Source organism: Odocoileus virginianus, chromosome 26 (genome assembly GCF_023699985.2).
Source record: "Odocoileus virginianus isolate 20LAN1187 ecotype Illinois chromosome 26, Ovbor_1.2, whole genome shotgun sequence".
Classification (NCBI taxonomy): domain Eukaryota; kingdom Metazoa; phylum Chordata; class Mammalia; order Artiodactyla; family Cervidae; genus Odocoileus; species Odocoileus virginianus.
The window spans coordinates 35,759,738-35,778,579 of NC_069699.1; the positions used below are offsets into that span (position 1 = coordinate 35,759,738).

Below are 18,842 nucleotides of genomic sequence, written 5' to 3' on the forward strand. Positions count from 1 at the left end.
CCAGCACATATTATGAAAACAACATTATTGTTACCCACACCAACACCCACTCAACAGGATATTTCCAAGATGGTAGTTTAAAGGAACTATCAGCACAATGGATTTTTTTTTTTCCAGCTTGTCCTATTATCTTATAAAACTACACACCAGTTTGAAATGGAAAGTCTTTCATTGTGATGTGGACTCCCTTTACTAAGCAGGAGCTGCTTTTATAATTAGAAAAATTAGAATTTTTTTTTTTTAAGCTCTCCAGCAGTGGTGGATTGAACAGTCTCAGGGTTGTTCAGGGTTGTGACCCAAAGCTTTCTGACTGACAGTTGTTTGAGAAATAACAAAAATAGAAGGGAGAGGGAAGGGCAGATTTAAAGATGAAAAGATAAGAGGAGTTACTTGTATTCACAGGTTGGCGCTCTTTAAATAATCAACTCAAAATCCAGTGACCATTCTCAGCTCTACTAGTTCTTTTTCAGAACCCAGTCTGAGCCCTGCTGAAACTAGCTGCTTATTGAACACTTAACAGTTTACTTCTTTCTTCCAGAATTTTTTACAGGATCAGTTATCTATGAGGGACGAAATCCTATGACTCATTTCCTAATCAGTGTTAACTGTACTAAAGCAGTTGTCATTGTCTTTTCACCTGTTAAAAAACTAAAATGTAAGCAAACCTCTTGGATCTTGTGCCTTATCGTCTTAATAAAATAACTGAAAAGTAAAGATTCTAGAAAATGTATAATCTGGTATTCACTCTTTAGATGAGAATCATGGTATATGATTAGAAAAAAACAAAACAGCACACAACACTCAGTTAGCAACTTATTTAATCAACAGCCCATTTTCCAATATCAGCTTTTAACACTTCCGTGGGTTTGGTAGAAAACAAGTTTATGACACTGAAATGGCAGTAGATCTTTCAGTGATAACCTGAAAGTTGCCGGTAGATTCTCAAACCTTCATTGTCACAGAGAACGTAATGAGGCAATCTTTTTGACTCCCAAAGTCCCCGCAGTGACCTGAATGCTCTTTAATATACAGCTTTACTAGATAGGTTTCTGAAATACTATGTGGAGAAGCTATTGTGCCCTCTTTTGAATGGTATCTTCTGCTTCATTTCCATTTTCACTACTAGCAGGATACGGTGCTCTTCCTAAAAGAAACTGTTCCCATTTGGGAATATATTCTTCTACTGATGCCCAGTAAAGAGTCTGGGGGAGAGAAAAAAAAACATCCAAAAGTGAAAAAGCATATCAAGCAATTGAACTTGGCTCTTCATAACAGTCTAAATGTTTATTCCCTTAAGTGTGCGTGTACACACACACTCACACACACTCACACACATACGTAGAATGCACTTCCTCTGCAGAATATCTTATGTTAATTTTAGAAAAAAAATCTGGCTACTTACTAGTGTTAATTTTCAAATTTCTCAGTAAAACCAGAGCCTGGCAGAATTACAGGTTTTACAATTTTATTGTGATTTTACACGCCCTCTTGTGGCCAATCATGTGATTATTCCCAGTAGTATCATTTATGGCCACAAAAATCATTAAAAGTTCTTGTTTAATGTTTCTAATCCCGTACCAAATGACTCTTCATACTATAATTATCACAATGACATGATTCACTGTGAACAACTGCTTTAGAATGAACAGAAAAAGAAGTGACCTGGGATGAGATCAGGAACTGAAATATAAAGATGATAACAGGATTCGGGTGAATTAACCCCTTAACTGTACGAGGGAGAAACATTAAAAATACGTATCCACTCTGTCTTTTAGAACAGCACTTGATGTGGCAAATTGTAGCTTCTTCCCACGCTTTTTTGGATAATGACAAAATAACACCAACATCACCTAGCTATTTTTAATTCACACAACTTGGAAATTGAGGTGCTGTGTTTCTGCCTTGGCTGGAGCGGTCCCTAAGCCACAGAGGCTCCGGCTGCATCACTGGACGGCTGTCCTGAGCTGGCTGGACTCAAGGTTGACTGTCCTAAGTAAGCTGCCAAAAACTCTGCGTCATAGGAGGGCATTTTACATGAGATCGTCACTATCAGTCTCATCTTGGGAAATTCAAAGAGTTAGATAGCATTGGGGACACACTCTGAGCAATAAAAAGGTATGGGGTGGGAGGAATTTCCTAGTGGTCCAGTGGTTAGGATGCGGCGCTTCCACAGTAGGGGGCTTGGGTTCGACCTGTGGTCAGAGAATTAAGATTCCATATGCTGCATGACCAAAAAAATAAAATACTGTCATTTGAAAAAAAAAAAAAAAGATAACGGGAGTTCTGCAAGCTGAAGATGGCATGGGACTCCATTTATCTAGGCATCTATGCATGTGGTCTGAGAAGTAGCCTGACGTACTTAAAACAGGGGCCATCCTGCTGTGCGAGACTAGCTAAGAAAAATACCAGCCGAGGCCTGTGGTTGGGTGTTTCTCCGCCATTCACGGCTGGATTAACCCCTATTGTGTGGGCCCTGTGCAGGCCAGGGTAAGGTATTGGAAAATTCAACAAAGAAAAAGACATGCCCAGGGCACAACTTTGAACGGGAGTTTTTTCTGTCCTTGATCACTGCCTTTTCTTATTACCCTAGATGACACAGAAGATTGCGGGGCAAATTCTCAGCCTTTCATTTTTGAGTCTGTTCACCTCCTTGGTTAGGCAGCAAGCAAAACTGCACTTAGAAAAAGGTCATTAAAAATATAGTGAAACTATTTTATATGTAGCAATTCCCTTTCGGCACACTTACATGCATGTACCAACTATGGTTTATTTTTGCCAGCCATCTTCTCAATCTGTTCTTGAACAGAGCAAAATCAAACAGACAAAAGCCACGCTGTGCTGCATGATAATATGCATTTAAATAGCGCTGGTTGCATTTTTCGGTGAAGAGACTGAGCTGCTACTTGTAACATCAGCCAACAGGAAAAGCATTTTGGTGAGGCTGTCATCTTAAGATTTAGTGCATATTGTCTGTTAGGATTTAACAAGAAAGTAGTTTCTAAGTGACTTGGTGAAAAGACACAAGGTCTCGATAAAATTTTCACTTGATGTAACAATTTTTTAAAACCAAAATACTTACAGACTACTACATTGTACAAGGTATGGCACTGTGGACAGAGAGATCAATCAGATACATTTTGTGTATTTTATTGGATGCAGAAAGCTGGGAAATACACAGAGCCACTTAAAATGCACTACTGACAGAATAGGAGTCTCTTGTTGGACATGTGTTCCTTAAGATTCTCACCTCAAGAGCAGCCACCTCAGGTGGTAGAACTGGATGAATCCGGGTCTGTAGAGACTTTTCTGCTGCTTCTATATCCTGAAACAGATAGAAGCATTTTTCAAAACATTCACAGACACACACAGCACCTCTAATAGCAAAAGCTATATATTTCTAATCTCTTGCTTCAACTCTCCTCTGCATACACAGTTTAAACTCATGGAGATGATGCTGACAGAACTGATCACTGCTTAATTAACCAGTTGCAAACAGAGAAGCAAGTGTTTCTTATTTTAAAATAAAAGGCAGGGGATGGGGTGGTACATGTAAGTTCTGCCTTTTTCATTTTAAGTAGTTAGTAAATGCCAGTAATTCTTGGAAAAAGAACTTCCTCTAAAACTGCTCAGAGGACTAACTTAGCTTTAAAATCCTTTAAAAACAGCCAGATGGATAAAATAGTCAAATATTCCAATACTAAAAACAATCAGATCCTCAGACCCACGCTAGGCTAACCTTCAAAGTGGAGAGTTCTAGTCTGTCTAGATCATGCACATGGTATATTAATGACACACCTTTCATTTATGCAGGACTTCATATTTGAATTTTATACATAGGCAAATAGTCCCTATATTTAAAAGGTCCATGAGGTACCTGAGTACTCTGCAATAAGAACCTTTTGCTACGCTGTTTAGACTTTTAGTACCAGATTTCTAAGCTAATCTCAAAGGCAAATTTTATTGCGAGGTAGTATATCCTTCAGCTCATGGCATTCAAGCACTATGTGTTACCAAGTACTTAAACATGTAGATACTTATGTTTTCTCTTATGGATGTAGAAACACAAGAGTATTTAAGCTTGATTCATAGTTCAGGAACAATTTTATCTAGATCTGTACATAAAGTTCATGCCCAGAAATGTAAGACTTTACAAGTTGTTAGAGAGATACTCAAGCCCCGCGTAGTAAATTCTCCCCAAATCAGCACCTCTGTTGTCTCCTGCTTGCTCAGGTTTGTCAAGTTCACAGGGCCGCTGGTGGGAAGGCTGTGTAAATTCTGTCTCTCAGCTTAATAAGTTGATAGAAAAGAAAAAGTTCTCCGCTCCATGTAGAAGCACAGGAGCGATCTGAGTGCAGGGCTGTTGGACAGAAGGAGAGCGATGGAAAAGGGCGTGGGAGTGGGGTGTGAAGAAGCCAACGCTGAACAGGAGAAAAGAGATAGCAGATGGCAGCGGCGGGAGCAAGGGATGGGTGTGAAATGGAAAAGGGAAAAACAGGAAATTCCCTAAAGGGACTCCCCAAAGTTGCACAGCCATTAGTGCACCTGCTGTCTGGAGGAAGGTGATTTGAAGGGGAAAGAAAATGATTTAGGGATAAAAAGCTCATCTATTAGCAACTCTATCCCATACCAGCAGTTCACGACCAACACGCAGGCTTAGAGGGCTTTTGATGTCAGTGATACAACAGACAGGGGATACCAACTCTTCTGTTTACACTCAGATTCAACAGGGTTCTGAGAAAACCACTTTATACATCTAGGAATCAAACAAAACTCACAATCCCAATGTTACCATTATTCTAAGAACAGTTACAAAGTTACCTGAACTGGGAGATCTAGGTGCTGCTAGCACCTATCAGTTCAGTTCAGTTCAGTCGCTCAGTCGTGTCCGACTCTTTGCGACCTATAGGCAAGGTTAAACATTTTTCTTAAAGATCAGAAAATAAGAATACTGCGTATCTTGTAGAGAAGAGCAGATTTGCAGTGGAAAGAGCAGACAGGAGGAGAGGGACGCATGGCCTGGAAAAGCAGGCCCAAGTCCGCCAAACCCGGCTGTCATCTCTGCAGCATTTGGACAAGGGATTATCACCCCTCGAGAGAACTTCTTCCTTAGCTCAAGTCATATTTCACTTCCTTCAATGTTTCGCTTACCTCTCGGACTCCTCCTCCCCCTCTGCTCCTTGGCTGGCTCTTTTTTTCTCTCATTAATCCTCAGTGTGGGCTTTCTTAAGATTTGAGACATCTGGCCCCAGCTTTTCACTTTTTCTGCCTCCAAGATTGTCTCTGATCCAGTATCAATTATTATCATAGAAGGATGGCTAGTTTCTCTTCCTGGCCCTTAATTCTAAACCTGATAAAACTAAAGTCATCTTTTTCCACTGAATGTATTAAACACGTATATTAGTGGGAATTCTATCCACTCAGATACCTATGCTGTATCGTGTAATTCCAAATCTTATTCCTGCCATTTAAAAATTCAGCACTCCCTATATTGTTCTCTCAGGATGTCTCCTCTGGCCTTTTCATGTGATTCTTAATACTGTGGCCTTCTAATTACACTTATTCATTCAACAAATACTTAATGCTTACTTGTACTCATGCCTAGACCATATCGTACTTTAATACATACATAACTTGGAATTGATTAGTTCTGCTAAAAGCTACTTTACATATGTCCTCCCCTAGATTTAAAAAAAAGATAAATTGGTACCCATAACACAGAGGATCAAGCAGGCATTCCTTAGCCTGACTCAGAATCTCAGCAATTTGACAGCATCCTTCTGTAGCAAGTTGTATCTTAATCCTTCAGCTTAAGAACCTTCTTTTCCACTATATGCTGCCTAAAGGAAAGGACTATGTCTTATATAACCTTTAAGCATCTGAGAATCTAGTAAGTGCAGGGTATGTACTAGGTACTGAAATATTCATTAAGTAAATACAGGCTGAAGGGTCAAAGAATCCTGAGTATAAATCAGAACCTTTAAAGAAAAAGAAAAAAGTACCCAAGGGGGTAAGGGAAGAAAAGGAAGAAAGAGGAGAACAGGGGCTTGCTGGCCAGCTTTACCTGACTACCTTGCTGTCTTGTATAGACTTGTCACTAGACCATTTAAAGTTGTATGTAGTTAGAAAACAACTGACAAAGCAGTCCCTACAGCTTGAAAATAAACAGATCTAACTGCTGTCTAATAGGTGGCATAACTACACAGAGAATAAACATATCAAGTGACCTTAGAACACAATATTTTGAGTGAGCACCCCTAGTGAGATACACCCTAAGGACAAAAAGAATGTTAGTAAAAGCATCTTACTGAAAACGATTCTTTATAATCACATGGATAGTGACAGTGCTGTCTGGATCATAGGACATAAGGTACAGAAGTAGTTGTGCTGGTGTTGGAAACTTCTTTGGGAACAGATTTTGGATTTCAGAAAAAGAAGAGGTATAAAATCTATGATTTTAAGTTAAAAGCCTTGCAAACTAGAATCCTGGAATTTCTGATAGGAGCTCTTATCTTTAAAAAAAAAAAAAAAAAAAAGGTCAAAATAAACACCACCATTACCCAGAGAGAGGGCTCCAAACATATTTCCTACCAAAAGGATCCAGGGCTCCTTGGAACAGTGGCTGTTCCAGGTCTCAGCAACAAATGCACATGATGAGCCTGGAATGTTTCATCAGAACAGAAAGGAAACGGTCATGCTGCTGAGATCTCAGCAGAGGCATTCAGGAGCTAATCTGAAGAGGTTCCCACTTGTTTAAAATGGAACAAGTTGACAATAAACGGGAATAAATACTGAAATGGATTGAAACATTTCCAACCCAGGACACCTCAAAAAACAACAGCAACAAAACACAAAACAATGTAAAAAACCAACCAAAACCAACAACACCTAATTGGTCACTTTTGCAGGACAGTAGAGAGCCAACCTATTATTCTGAAAACTAAATAGAATCAAGCATTCGTCATGCTTATTCCTCTATGAAATATACCTCAGTGTAATCAAATAATTGATGAGGACAAGTGTCTCTTAATATAACTAATCAGCAGTTGAATGAGAAGGAATAAAATAATTTGAATATTGCTTTTCATAACCCCTAATGAGTATACTTAGGCAGTGATCATCAATGCCTAACATTCCAAAATAAGAGAGACAGCTGGCATTATGGAAGTGTTTTTCCCAAAAACATAGAATCTGAATCTGCTCAGGCCTCTCTATAATCTGCACTGCTAATGGAGTATTTCTTAGCCTCAAGTAGCTGCTGAGCACTTGAAATATACACGTCTGAATTAAGATGTGTTGTGATGTACAATACACACTGAATTTTGAGGGTCTAGTAAGAAAATACAATATAAAATATTTACTAACTTTTTATAGCAATTACATTTGAAATATGTTTGAAGTCTTAACATTTGATTTAATCTGTTCAGGTTGACATTATTAAAATTAGTTCCTTGGAAATTTAAAATTACATATGTGGCTTGCACCACATTTCTGTTTCACAACACAATTTAGATCTGTCAATTATATTAAAAGGAATGAGGGGGAACAGAGCAACATGTTAAATGAGTACCTCAGTGATGGAAGTAGCGATACCCAGAAACTCAACAGGACAAATGACCCAATTCCTTTAACAAATGTATTAAAAGTGGGTGTAAAAGAGCAGGGAGGACTGTGAGAAATTTAGGAAACCTATCAATTACAAGTTGAATTTTATTTGGAACCTGATTAGCTATTTGAGGGTTTATTGTTAATTTCTTAGGTTGATACTGACATTTTGATTTTGGTTAAAACAGTCCTTATCTTTTAGTGACAGACACTGAAATAAAGGGATGTACAGAAATATTTACAGGTGAAACAATGCAGTGTCTGAAGGTTAGCTTCAAAGTGATGTGAGGGGGTAGAGGTGAAGAGTATAGACAAAACAAGCTGGCTGTGTTCTGACAATGATTGAATGTGGGTGATAAGTGCATGGAAATATTCTTCTATCCCTTCTTTTGCATAGTTGTGAGATTTTTCATAGCAATTAAAAAACAAGCTTCCAGTGGGTGACGGTATAACTGTGACTCTATGGCATGACTCGGGAGCCTGTATAAACAAGTTGACTCCTGAACAGGAAAAGGAAGGAGCACAAAGCATCAAGTACCAAGATCTGTCTTTGCTCCTCCCTGCCTACATCCCTCCCTCCCCATCGAGCTGCGGCTGGGCTGGGTTTAATCTTTTAAGCTGCTGGAGTGGCGATTTCTGGGATACAAAAAGTAAGATATGAAAGACATGAAGTGTAAGGGTCATTGGTACAAAGAACGCAGAGACATGTGTTAAACATACACATTGGGGAAAGTGAGAAATGTGAGAGGAAAGAGCAGAGGCCTGGGCCGGCAAGTACTGGCCATCCTGGGTGGCAGTGTGACTGCCAGCTGCCCTGTGGAGGCTTCCAGGACGTCCCTGAAGAACACTGGCTGCGTGTCTGACCTGCTGGAGGACACTCGTTCTCCTCACTCTGTCCTCTTGGACCTGTTGCCAAAAAAGCATCTTTTGGGGTTTAAACTAAATTTTGTGGAGGGAAAGGTGGGAGAGAGGGCGGTTTATATCATGGAAATATTTGTAGAATAAAATATTTTCAGGCTTCTAAGTCCATTTATGTTTGATTTTAAAAGACAGAGTTCATTGTATTAACGGTAACAGAAAAAAAAATCACTTAGCCAGTTTTCAAAATCCACCGTCTTCCATGACATTTACTGACTAAACCTTCACTGTGAATTTTCTTCACTACTTACATTCATATACACTTTTTACTAAGTTTGAATCTTTGACGGGATTACTCTCATTCCCCTTTTAAAATCAGTCTTTGAGATTTGTGCTAATTTATTTATTCAAATGCAATTAAAGACACTTTTTGTTGGGATTTTACTAAATCAAAAAATAATTTTGTGACAGATGACTTAGAAAAAATAATAGTTTCCCCAGTCAGGATTAAGGCTTATGTCTTCATTTAAGTTTTCCCTTAAAACTGCCACTGAAGTGTAATAATTATCTTCATAGCAGTCATACAGATCCTTTGTTAAGAGCATTCCCAAGTATGTATTTTATAATTTTATTGCTAACGTGAATGTGATCTCTGTTTTCCACCTGTATACATAGGATTGCTATTGATTTTTATATGTTTATGTTTTACCTATTAATTTTACTCAACTCGTACTAGTTTTGAAACAACTTTGGCTTCTCAAGTATAAAGACATGTCATTGAAAGATGCTAGTGTTGTATCTTTCTTTCTTAAAGTTAAAGCTCTTGCCCTTTTAGTGTTCATGATACTGTTCAGAAGATGGGAATAAGGTCAGATAATGGACAGTATACAGCCATCCTTACTTTGTTTACTATCTTATAGGAGTGCTACCAGGTTTTAAGGGCAACATTTTCAATTGCACCTGGTACTTAAGTACCTATCCTGCTCTAACTTAATCTCTTTGTGTGTGTGTGTGTTCAGGAGGATCTTATTCCTTGATTGTGGATCAAATCTGTGCCCCCTGCATTGGGAGCAGAGTCTTAACCACTGAACTGCCCAAGAAATCCTATTTAATCTGTTCTTGCAAAGGGGTGTTAGGAGTGATACATTATGGTTTTCTCATCTCTATAAATTAAGGGATTCGCCCAGATCAGTGGTTTTCCCAGTTCTCTAGAGCCCCGGCAGTACAGTCAAGGAAGGGACTGTAGGACTTTGGGCCAGAGCAGGACCACTTTTATCTACTGTGTGTGCTCAGTCATGTCTGAGTCTTTGTGACCCTTTGGACTGTTGCCCGCCAGGCTCCTCTGTCCATAGTATTTCCCAGGCAAGAATACTGGAGTAGATTGCCATTCCCTCCTTCAGGGGATCTTCCCGACGCAGGGGTTGAACTTGCATCTCCTGCATTGGCAAGTGGGTTGTTTACCACTAAGTATCGGGGAAGACCTTTATTTTACATCTGCAGGGAAAGTTTTTATGCTAAAAAACAAAACAAAGCAAAACAAAAAATACTTTAGATAAGAATCTAAAGCTATATGCTTTTTACAGTCTTTCCCAGCTCAAATTCTGTAATCAAGTCCTGTTTATCTTAACAATAACTTCTGTGGGAGAGCCACTAAAATTATATCCCTTGTATATAAAAATTATATATGAGGGAAAGGACAAAAAAAGGTTGCATATCCAATTATTCAAAGTGACTAAGCACACATGTTACAAACTAGGGGGAAACTGCATCTGTAACTTTACCTGGGATGTAGGAGAGTTTAAAAAAATGTTTATAAAAAGCTGAAAAGAAATATAGAAAAATATACTAATTTCTGGACAGGCAGATGATATAGAAGGTTTTCCATCTTGGCTCTTTCAAGTTTTTTTTATAATGAGAGTGTATTATTTTGATAATTAAGGGAAGAAACACCATACCAAACTGGTTTCTCAAGACTATGAAACTAGGTTCATTACCTTCCTTTTAGATATGACAGTGATTTCTTAGCTACCTCCTTAAATCTCTCCATTTTTGAAATTACTTTGCTAAATAGCAAATGAATCTTTCTTAAAAACTCTTTCATATGTTTGTCTTGCTTTTTTTTTTTTTTTTGCTCACAACACTATATTATCTCTACATACCAAGTCTCAACTTCATTTCATCTCACAATATACATTCAGCCTGTTTCCTGGGGCCTTCCAAGCCAGTTAGCTTAGGATCCCGTGAACATTAATATGCCGTTCATTCTTCTTCTGGTCTTGGATCGTCCTTGAGAACTCAATGGAATGTCTTCCTACTTAGCTTAGCTTCTTCTCTGAGACCTCATAGAATATTCTAGCTCTCCAAGAGTTTTTAGCACTTCTAAAGTGCTAAGTACTTTAACACTCCTAAAGTGCTGAGTACCCTGGAGGAGGGCGTGGTAACCCACTCCAGTATTCTTGCCTGGAAAATCTCCATGGACAGAGGAGCCTAGTGGGCTACAGTCCACGGGGTCACAAAGAGTAGGACACAACTGAGCGACTGAGCACACAGCAAAGTGCTGAGTATTCCACAGCGTGTAATTAATGTTTGATCATACAGGGTCTCTGTTTTGCATATATTTTAGGTCATGAACAGAGCCTGTAAGCTACTTGATGTAAAGGAGCTAACTTGTAGTTACTTTGTTACCCTCACTTTCTGCTCAAAACTAGCTCAAGAGTAAAGAGCTGGGCATTCGTCAAATACTTGGGCATTAAAAGGAAGACAATATTACCTGCACTCGCCGATATTACCTGCACTCACCGTAACAAGTAGCAAGCAAGCCGTGAAGACTTCCAATTTGGATTTTCTGACTTTTCAGAGCAACTTCTAGATTACCCTATATATTTCCATTTAAAAATAAATATTGCAAATACCATTGGGCAAGTAAGACATATGGCAATATAGAATGCTTTGGTAGCACTATGGCTGTGACTTAAATTACTGTGGATCAAACTGCCAGAAGCTGAGAAGATAACTGAATTTTCCTCTTCCTTTATCCTCTAGTGAGGACAGAAGAGAACTACATCATGCCTATCGATGAAAATATTTAACAATAAAAAACTGAAAACACTGCTTTATAACTTAAATAATATAGCCTTACTACCAAATGTTTTAGTCATAGGATCTCTTGGAAGCTCGAATGGAAGCAAACTTTAGGGTTTTAATTATGGATGAAGCCATACAATTCTGGAAGCAAAGTACAGCAAGCAGCCAAAAATGTTACACATATGATTTTACTCCAAATGGGCACACTGGCCAAATGGTGAGGCCCTGCGCAGTCACATACTTTGACCACCTCCTCCATCACCATCAAAGAAGATCCTGGGAAATCTGTTACCTTAGATACAAAATCTGTATATTGACTGTGGCCCCAGGAGGGCAAAATTAGATTGTTTCTAGCATATGATAGGTACTTTATCGTGTTTCAGAATCTCCCTACAAATAAAAGAAGATGGAAGATAGAAGCTATGTCTTTTTTTTTGTTTTTTTTTTTTTTGGTTGCGTTAGGTCTTAGTTGCGATATGAGCATGAGGAATCTTGGTTCCCTGACCAGGGATCCAACTCATGTCCCTTGCATCAGAAGATGGATTCTTAACCACTGGGATGCCAGGGAAGTCCCCAGAAGCTATGTCTTGTATTCATTACTTCTTGTACAAAGATGGCTTTAAAGTTCTTTTTATAGTTATTGATTTTTCATTAGCCTAAGCAAACGTCAAGGCTCTCATTTTAATAAGTGAAAATCCATGCTGCTTGTCCAGTTAACATGAATTTAAATAGTAGTGTATCATTAATTCTATTTGTTACTCAAAGGAATTACATAAATCAAAGTAATGAAATTGAATTAAAACCTTTTTGCAAAAGTGGGGAAAATAGGTTTCATTCATTCAGAGAATCTTACCTTTAAAAGACTAACATTCCTTTGTAAAGCAGCATTAGCTGCTTGTGTCTGTGAGGCCTTTCCCTTGTTTTGATCTGCAGGTTTATTCTCCATTCGTTGAAGTAACATTAATCTTTGTGATACTCTACCAAAAAATGATTACGTAAAGATTTTAAAAAGAAACATTTTATTGCCTGGCCAATATAAATCATTTCTTAATTGCACCTCACTTCCAGTTCAACCTACTTTTAAAGTCAGTTACTATATGTCAGTTAATAAGACAGTGAAAAACTTAGGTAGTTTAGGAAGTCTTCAGTCTCAGTGAAATTATTTTTATTTTCATATTTACACTGTAAGTACACACTTGTGTTTTTTTAACCTCTCTAGTCTTGAAAGTATTTTAAAGTGTTGGAAAATATTTAGTGCAAATGCAAACTGTAATCCATACCCCTTTGTACACACACTTAAATATACCTCCCCACACAGACATTGGTATGACTTGCTATACAAAACCTTCTGCTTAACACTTCAGTACCCCTGAATCTTATGTTACACATTTAGAATTGTGCTAAACTTCCATATGTTTGAAGCAGCAATAAAAATATTTTTTTCCTCTTTTTCCAAGAGAAAGATGATAGTTCCATATATGAGTGAGAGGCTGTGTGTACACATGCATACTCACAACATGGTAAAACTAATTGAAGATGTAGAAAGTTGTAAATAAATTATCAAAGCACTTTGTTATATATAACAGACTTCAAAAGTTTCTCCATGGTTAAATGCTCCTTTTGTAAGTGTTTAGTCTTATTAAGTGATCAAATGAGAAAAAATACACAAATGGTACAGTAATAGTCTAACTATCTCTCAAAGAGTTGAGGAGATTCTCAGGAAACAGTATGTTGCACAGGGTTGTTCTTGAGAGTAGAAATAAAAAGCCAGGTCTTTGAAAAGTCATTTTCATAAAAAAAATACCTTAGAAGGCCACGGCAGAGAGGCTGGTAATTATTTAAAGAAAAGCAAAACATGAGAGCCCAAAAACAGTGGTTAGAGAAGGGTTAATACTAAATAAAACTGCAGGACTGGCCATATAATTTGCAGAGCCCAGTGCAAAATGAAAATGTTGCTCTTAGACTAAATCTAGTGCAGGGCCTGTGACTATACAGGTCACATACTCATGAAAGCTGGTCTTGGTAAAAGGCTTAGAGAAGTTCACTGAACTGCAGTGTAGAGCATAGAGCAGCTAAGAGGGAGAGTGAATTTATCTAGATATTAGTAACAAGAAATTAAAGACATAAAACATAATCAGACCTTTTAATCTTTGTTGTTCTTGAGGGGTAATGACATTCCTTAAAACCAAAATCTCTCAAGTGTCACAAAAAATGACATACTTAGAGATTTTTAAGTTTTCCTGTGCACACAGTGTCACTAATAAAGCCAGTACAGTGCATACATTGAGATTAGCCTTTTTAAAACAACAACAACAACTTACATTTCTTCATGTCTTTTAGAAAGGCGAATTTCTTGAGTGAGCAGAGACGTCATCTTTAATCAAAGCTGCCTTGATAAGCTTTCTGCTAAATAGTAAGGACATTCAAAGTTATTTCTACCCCATGGCCTTAGCTTTGCAATATTTTGATCATTCAGCATCTCAATCTATTGGTTCTGTCTCAGAAGGGAAAAATACAGCTTGGGCTGTGATGATGTTTTTAAATGCATTCTTTCATTTTACATATGTTTACTCACAATGCATAGTTTTCCAGATGCCACATGCATCCCAGAACACTGACACAGGTAAACACAGCATACTTCCCCTGTCCCCTACCCCCAGCCACACACACACTTTAACCTTAATCAGAATTCAAAACAAACAAGCAGCTGGTACCAAGACTAGTAAACATTTTACTGAATCAACAAAACAGAAAAAAAAAAAATCCACTGTGTATAATTCAGAGAAACACCATCCCTCAGGCACACAGAGAGACAAACAAATATGAAAACCAACTGGAAACTCATGGTTTTTCCTTTATTGGAAGACTGCCCAGTTCTACTATCTCTCTTCCAAATGGGGAAGTATTTTTCATGCCTAACTGGGGAGAAAAGCACCTTAAAGTGGTTTCATCTTACCCTGGCTGCTCTGGACTCTTCATTAGGGGAGTTTGGGAAAACCCATTTTCACAAAACACTGTATACCATAAGCAAGCTCACCTTGGTAGAAGTGCCTGGGTCAATACAGACAGAGGTCTAGTGAACTACTTGGATGGCTGTGAGTCTGAAGGCAAATCATCTGGTTGGGTGCACGGACTGAAGTTTCCTGACTGCACAAAGAGAGAATGCAGCCAAGCCGAAATAATATAATTAAAAAAAAAAAAAAAGAATGAAAAATCAGTCTTAGAATGAAGCACTGGCTTTCCTAAATTTTATGAAACTAATGCTGGTTGTCTGCTCGTCGCCTGCGTTTCCAGCACTGATTAAAAAAATTAAAAAATGAGCCCTTCCTTCATCACACACACAGAGCGTAGGTCTCTGAGCAAAGTCGAGGAAAATGTAAATACTGCCCTGCCCTCAACGGGTTTCTTCCTGAAGATACCGCTGTTTTCAGCACCGCGGACAGCAATCGCGCGCAGGCTAGCCAGGAAGGGGTCGAATTACAGATACTTCCGACGAAATCACCTCAGGCCTTTCTCCCAGTTTCGAATGCAAACTCAAGGAAATCGCTGGAAGTGAGTCCATGGTAACTTCTTTTCTGTGGCGACCAGCATCAGCACTTCAGAAAAAGTCTGCCTTCTGAGCCGAAGATCCGCAGCTTTTCGGAGTCATCAGCTCACCAACCACTGCAACTCTCGCTTACTCTGGAAGGACTCGGGAACTTTCCTCGTCATCCTACCTCTTCCCCCTTTAACAGCATCCTCACCACCAGCGCACAGCTGTCCTTCGGACACTCGGGGCACTCACCCGCCGGCTGTCCTACTGTCGGACCTCACTCACCGAGCCCCGTACTGACTTCTTCCGGGAAGGCGCGCCACAGACTGTGCGGACGTTAGGTCTCCGCGCAGGCGTGGGCGTGGCCACGCCACCAAGCTGCGCAAGCGCGACGCGAAGTGATGTCATCACGTACTTATAAAAGGAGCGCGTCTAGCACCAAACGCTAGTGAAGTAAGGCGGCTCCGAAGAAGGGCTGTGAAGACGTCACAAACTGGGTGGAAAATCACTTTGGTGGTAGCTTAATTTCAAGCCTCTTTTAAGCGTACCTGCATGTATTGAAAAGACTTAAGAGAATGAAAATGGTTTCTTACAATCCGGAACATCACAGTAGAATGTGGAGGAGAGAAAAACACTTAGTGAGTCCTGCAAAGTGTTTAAACAGACTTTACAATCAGGGCTTCCCAGGTGGCGCTAGTAGTAAGAACTCACCTGCCAAAGCAGGAGACTAGGAGAGGCGCTTTGATCCGTGGGTTGGGAAGATCCCCTGGAGGTGGAAATGGTGGCCCACTCCAGTATTCTTGCCTGGAGAATCCCATGGACAGAGGAGCCTGGTGGGCTACAGTCCATGGGATCGCAAAGAGTCAGACTCGACTGAAGTGACTAACGATGTATAAGCCCAATCAGGTCTACACTTGCCCAAGGAATAGCTTCAGAACACTTCACCCTGGGCGTCTGTTGCTGAGCCGGACAGCAGAGCTCTTCCTGCTTGTAGGGCAGCCCCCATAGGGATAATAATGCTGATCTTTCACTTTTTGAGAAATATGCGTATCAGTTCCTGTATTTCTGTGGATGATCTCATTAACTCAATCCCCACAAGGCCTGGTGAGATAGATGCCATTCTCCGCATTTGACAAACAAGGAAACAAACTTGATCATTGATTTAAGTTGTAGCTGGAAGCCATCAGAGCCTCCATTAGATTTCCCACAGCCCTCGGGACAAAAACATTTGGTAATAATCCTTCGGTGTTGTAAAGTAAATTCTTAAATATTCCCATTGAAAGAATTTTGTAAGTTACATGGTAGTATCCTTAATTACAGAGTAAAATATTGAGGTTCAGGAGGGGTAATGTTTTCTTTCTGAAGGTTACTGAGTTGGTAAAGGGCAAAGAGCTAGGACTCCATTCTAGGTGTTTAAATTTTGTTTTTTCTTCCAGAATATCTACATTAAATTTATCTCCTGCCTGAGGACTACAGCACTTGTGTGTTTTGTTTGGAAAGCCCTTTCCCCAGATACTGACACAGACTCACTCTCATCTTTCAGTGCTGCTTCCTCAGTGAAGAAGTCCCTGAACCTCCAGTGGAGGATCACAAGTCTGTCTCTTCACCCTTCATGCTCCTTCTCCTGCTTTACTTCTCTCCAGAACATAGTATCATTCCACGTATTTTCTAATCACTTGTTCATTTGTTTACTAGGCACCTCCAACTAGAATTTGAACTTCCTTTTAATTGTCTCTTTTTATTTACTGAGCTGTTGAAACTGACTGACTATAGGTGCTCAGTAAATATTTTTGAATGAATGGATTAAATAACTCTCCCTGTTGAAATTTCATCATAATGTAAAATAGCTGTGTCTTCAGTTGCTAGGACTTTAGCTTTACTTCAGTTCAGTTGCTCAGTCATGTCTGACTCTTTGGGACTCCATGGACTGCAGCATGCCAGGCTTTCCTGTCCATCACCAACTCCTGGAGCTTGCTCAAACTCATGTCCATCAAGTCAGTGATGCCATCCAACCATCTCATCCTCTGTCGTCCCCTTCTCTTCCTGCCTTCAATCTTTCCCAGTGTCAGGGTCTTTTCCAATGAGTCAGCTCTTCACATCAGGTGGCCAAAGTATTGGAGCTTCATCATCAGTCCTTCCAACGAATATTCAGGATTGATTTCCTTTAGGATTGACTGGTTTGATCTCCTTGCAGTCCAAGGCACTCTTCAAGAGTCTTCTCCAACTCCATAGTTCGTAAGTATCAATTCTTTGATGCTCACCTTCTTTATGGTCCAGCTCTCACATTCATACATAACTACTGGAAAAACCATAGCTTTGATTCAGTGGACCTTTGTAGGTAAGGTAATGCCTCTGCTTTTTAATATGCTGTCTAGATTGGTCATAGCTTTCCTTCCAAGGAGGAAGCTTCTTTTAATTTCATGGCTGCAGTTGCCATCTGCAGTGATTTTGGAGCCCAAGAAAATAGGCTGTCTCTGCTTCCATTATTTCCCCGTCTATTTGCATTGAAGTGATGGGACCAGATACCGTGATCTTAGTTTTTTGAATGTTGAGTTTTAAGCTAGCTTTTTCACTCTTCTCTTTCACTTTCATCAAGAAGCTCTTTAGTTCTTCTTCACTTTCTGCCATAAGGGTGGTGTCATCTGCATATCTGAGGTTATTGATTTTTCTCTCCCGGCAGTCTTGATTCCAGCTTGTGCTTCATCCAGCCTGGCATTTCACATGATGCACTCTGCATATAACTTAAATAAGCAGGATGACAGTATATACCTTTAGCTTTACTTAGTAAAGATAAAAAAATAGACCTCTAAATGGTCTTGTGTTGTAGAAATAGAATGGAGTCAAGGCATTCTTGTTTATCTTTTATTGAAGTTAAAAATTAAGGATTTTTCTTAAATTGTTAATGCGGTGTATGAAGTAGGGAGCTGAGAGACAGCACATTAAAGCTTTGGTATGTTGCTTAAAACAAACTTCTCACCTCTCTCCTTTATGTAAACTTGCGTAGTGACACAGCTGGGTCAAATCCAGGTCTTTGACCTTTGAATCCAGTTTCTTTCAGTCATATCCTGCCTTGGCATTAAACTATAGAATGCTTTAGAAATTTTCTTGCAATTTTTAGGAGAATGTAAGTAGGGCTACCTCACAGTCACTTAGAATTTATTTTCCAGTATTTACTCTCTGCCTAAAGATCTGCTATGATAGGTCCCCTCCTCCTGATATAATCCATGGTTGATCCTGTGAGATGCCTGGCTGGGGAGAAGAATCTCTGGCAATTCACAGGCTAGCTATTAACATACAGCTTCTGTATTTGCTATGTAAGTTTAGGTACTTTCTATGGCATGCCATGAAAATTATCATAACCTACTAAGTATCGCTTGGTCCATAATGAGGCCTTCTCTAAATATGTGGTGGCTATTGCTTCCTAACCCTAGACTAGTTCTGTGCATTAGTATACTGTACTTATCCCCTTAGCCTTTCATGTCCGTGGGGAATTCCATGGAGCGAGCAGCCTGGCAGGTTTACAGTTCATGGGGTCGGAAAGAGTTGCACACAGCTGAGTGACTAACACGTGTGATTTAGTTATAAAGATGTGTTTATTAAGCATGTGTAAAATTCAGTCTCTGCCCTCAAGGGCCTAGAGGCTGGCTGGGCTCTTCAGGCATCTGCGAAGCTAGAGGATGATGATTGACAGCATAAAAATGGCTAATACTTAGTGACTGCATGTTCTGTAGTAGGCTCTTTGCATTAATTACTCTTCTAATCCTCA

General features: G+C 39.4%; 1 protein-coding gene across 2 annotated transcripts; it reads right to left on the minus strand.

The window, feature by feature from the left end:
• Nucleotides 1-801: 801 nt before the first annotated feature.
• Nucleotides 802-15,442, minus strand: CEP15 (centrosomal protein 15). 2 transcript variants are annotated; one of them, XM_020891444.2, is made up of 5 exons: nucleotides 14,582-15,442; nucleotides 13,866-13,947; nucleotides 12,398-12,521; nucleotides 3,248-3,322; nucleotides 802-1,202 (listed from the first exon to the last, which is right to left on the minus strand). In XM_020891444.2, the coding sequence occupies exons 2-5, from the start codon at nucleotides 13,916-13,918 to the stop codon at nucleotides 1,071-1,073; spliced, it is 384 nt and encodes a 127-aa protein (XP_020747103.1). In that variant the 5' UTR covers nucleotides 13,919-13,947; nucleotides 14,582-15,442; the 3' UTR covers nucleotides 802-1,070. The 2 variants fall into 2 exon arrangements, with proteins under 2 accessions (XP_020747103.1, XP_070311860.1); XM_070455759.1 differs by having other exon boundaries at nucleotides 13,866-13,950.
• Between the last annotated feature and the right edge of the window lie 3,400 nt (nucleotides 15,443-18,842).

What these genes read in the sequence shown, in the direction of transcription:
- CEP15 (XM_020891444.2), bottom strand. Translation starts at nt 13,918, where the DNA reads ATGACGTCTCTGCTCACTCAAGAAATTCGCCTTTCTAAAAGACATGAA. An exon ending in GGAATGTTAGTCTTTTAAAG is followed by an intron (nt 3,323 to 12,397) that starts GTAAGATTCTCT and finishes TATCTGTTTCAG; the next exon opens with GATATAGAAGCAGCAGAAAA. An exon ending in CTGAGGTGGCTGCTCTTGAG is followed by an intron (nt 1,203 to 3,247) that starts GTGAGAATCTTA and finishes TCTCTCCCCCAG; the next exon opens with ACTCTTTACTGGGCATCAGT.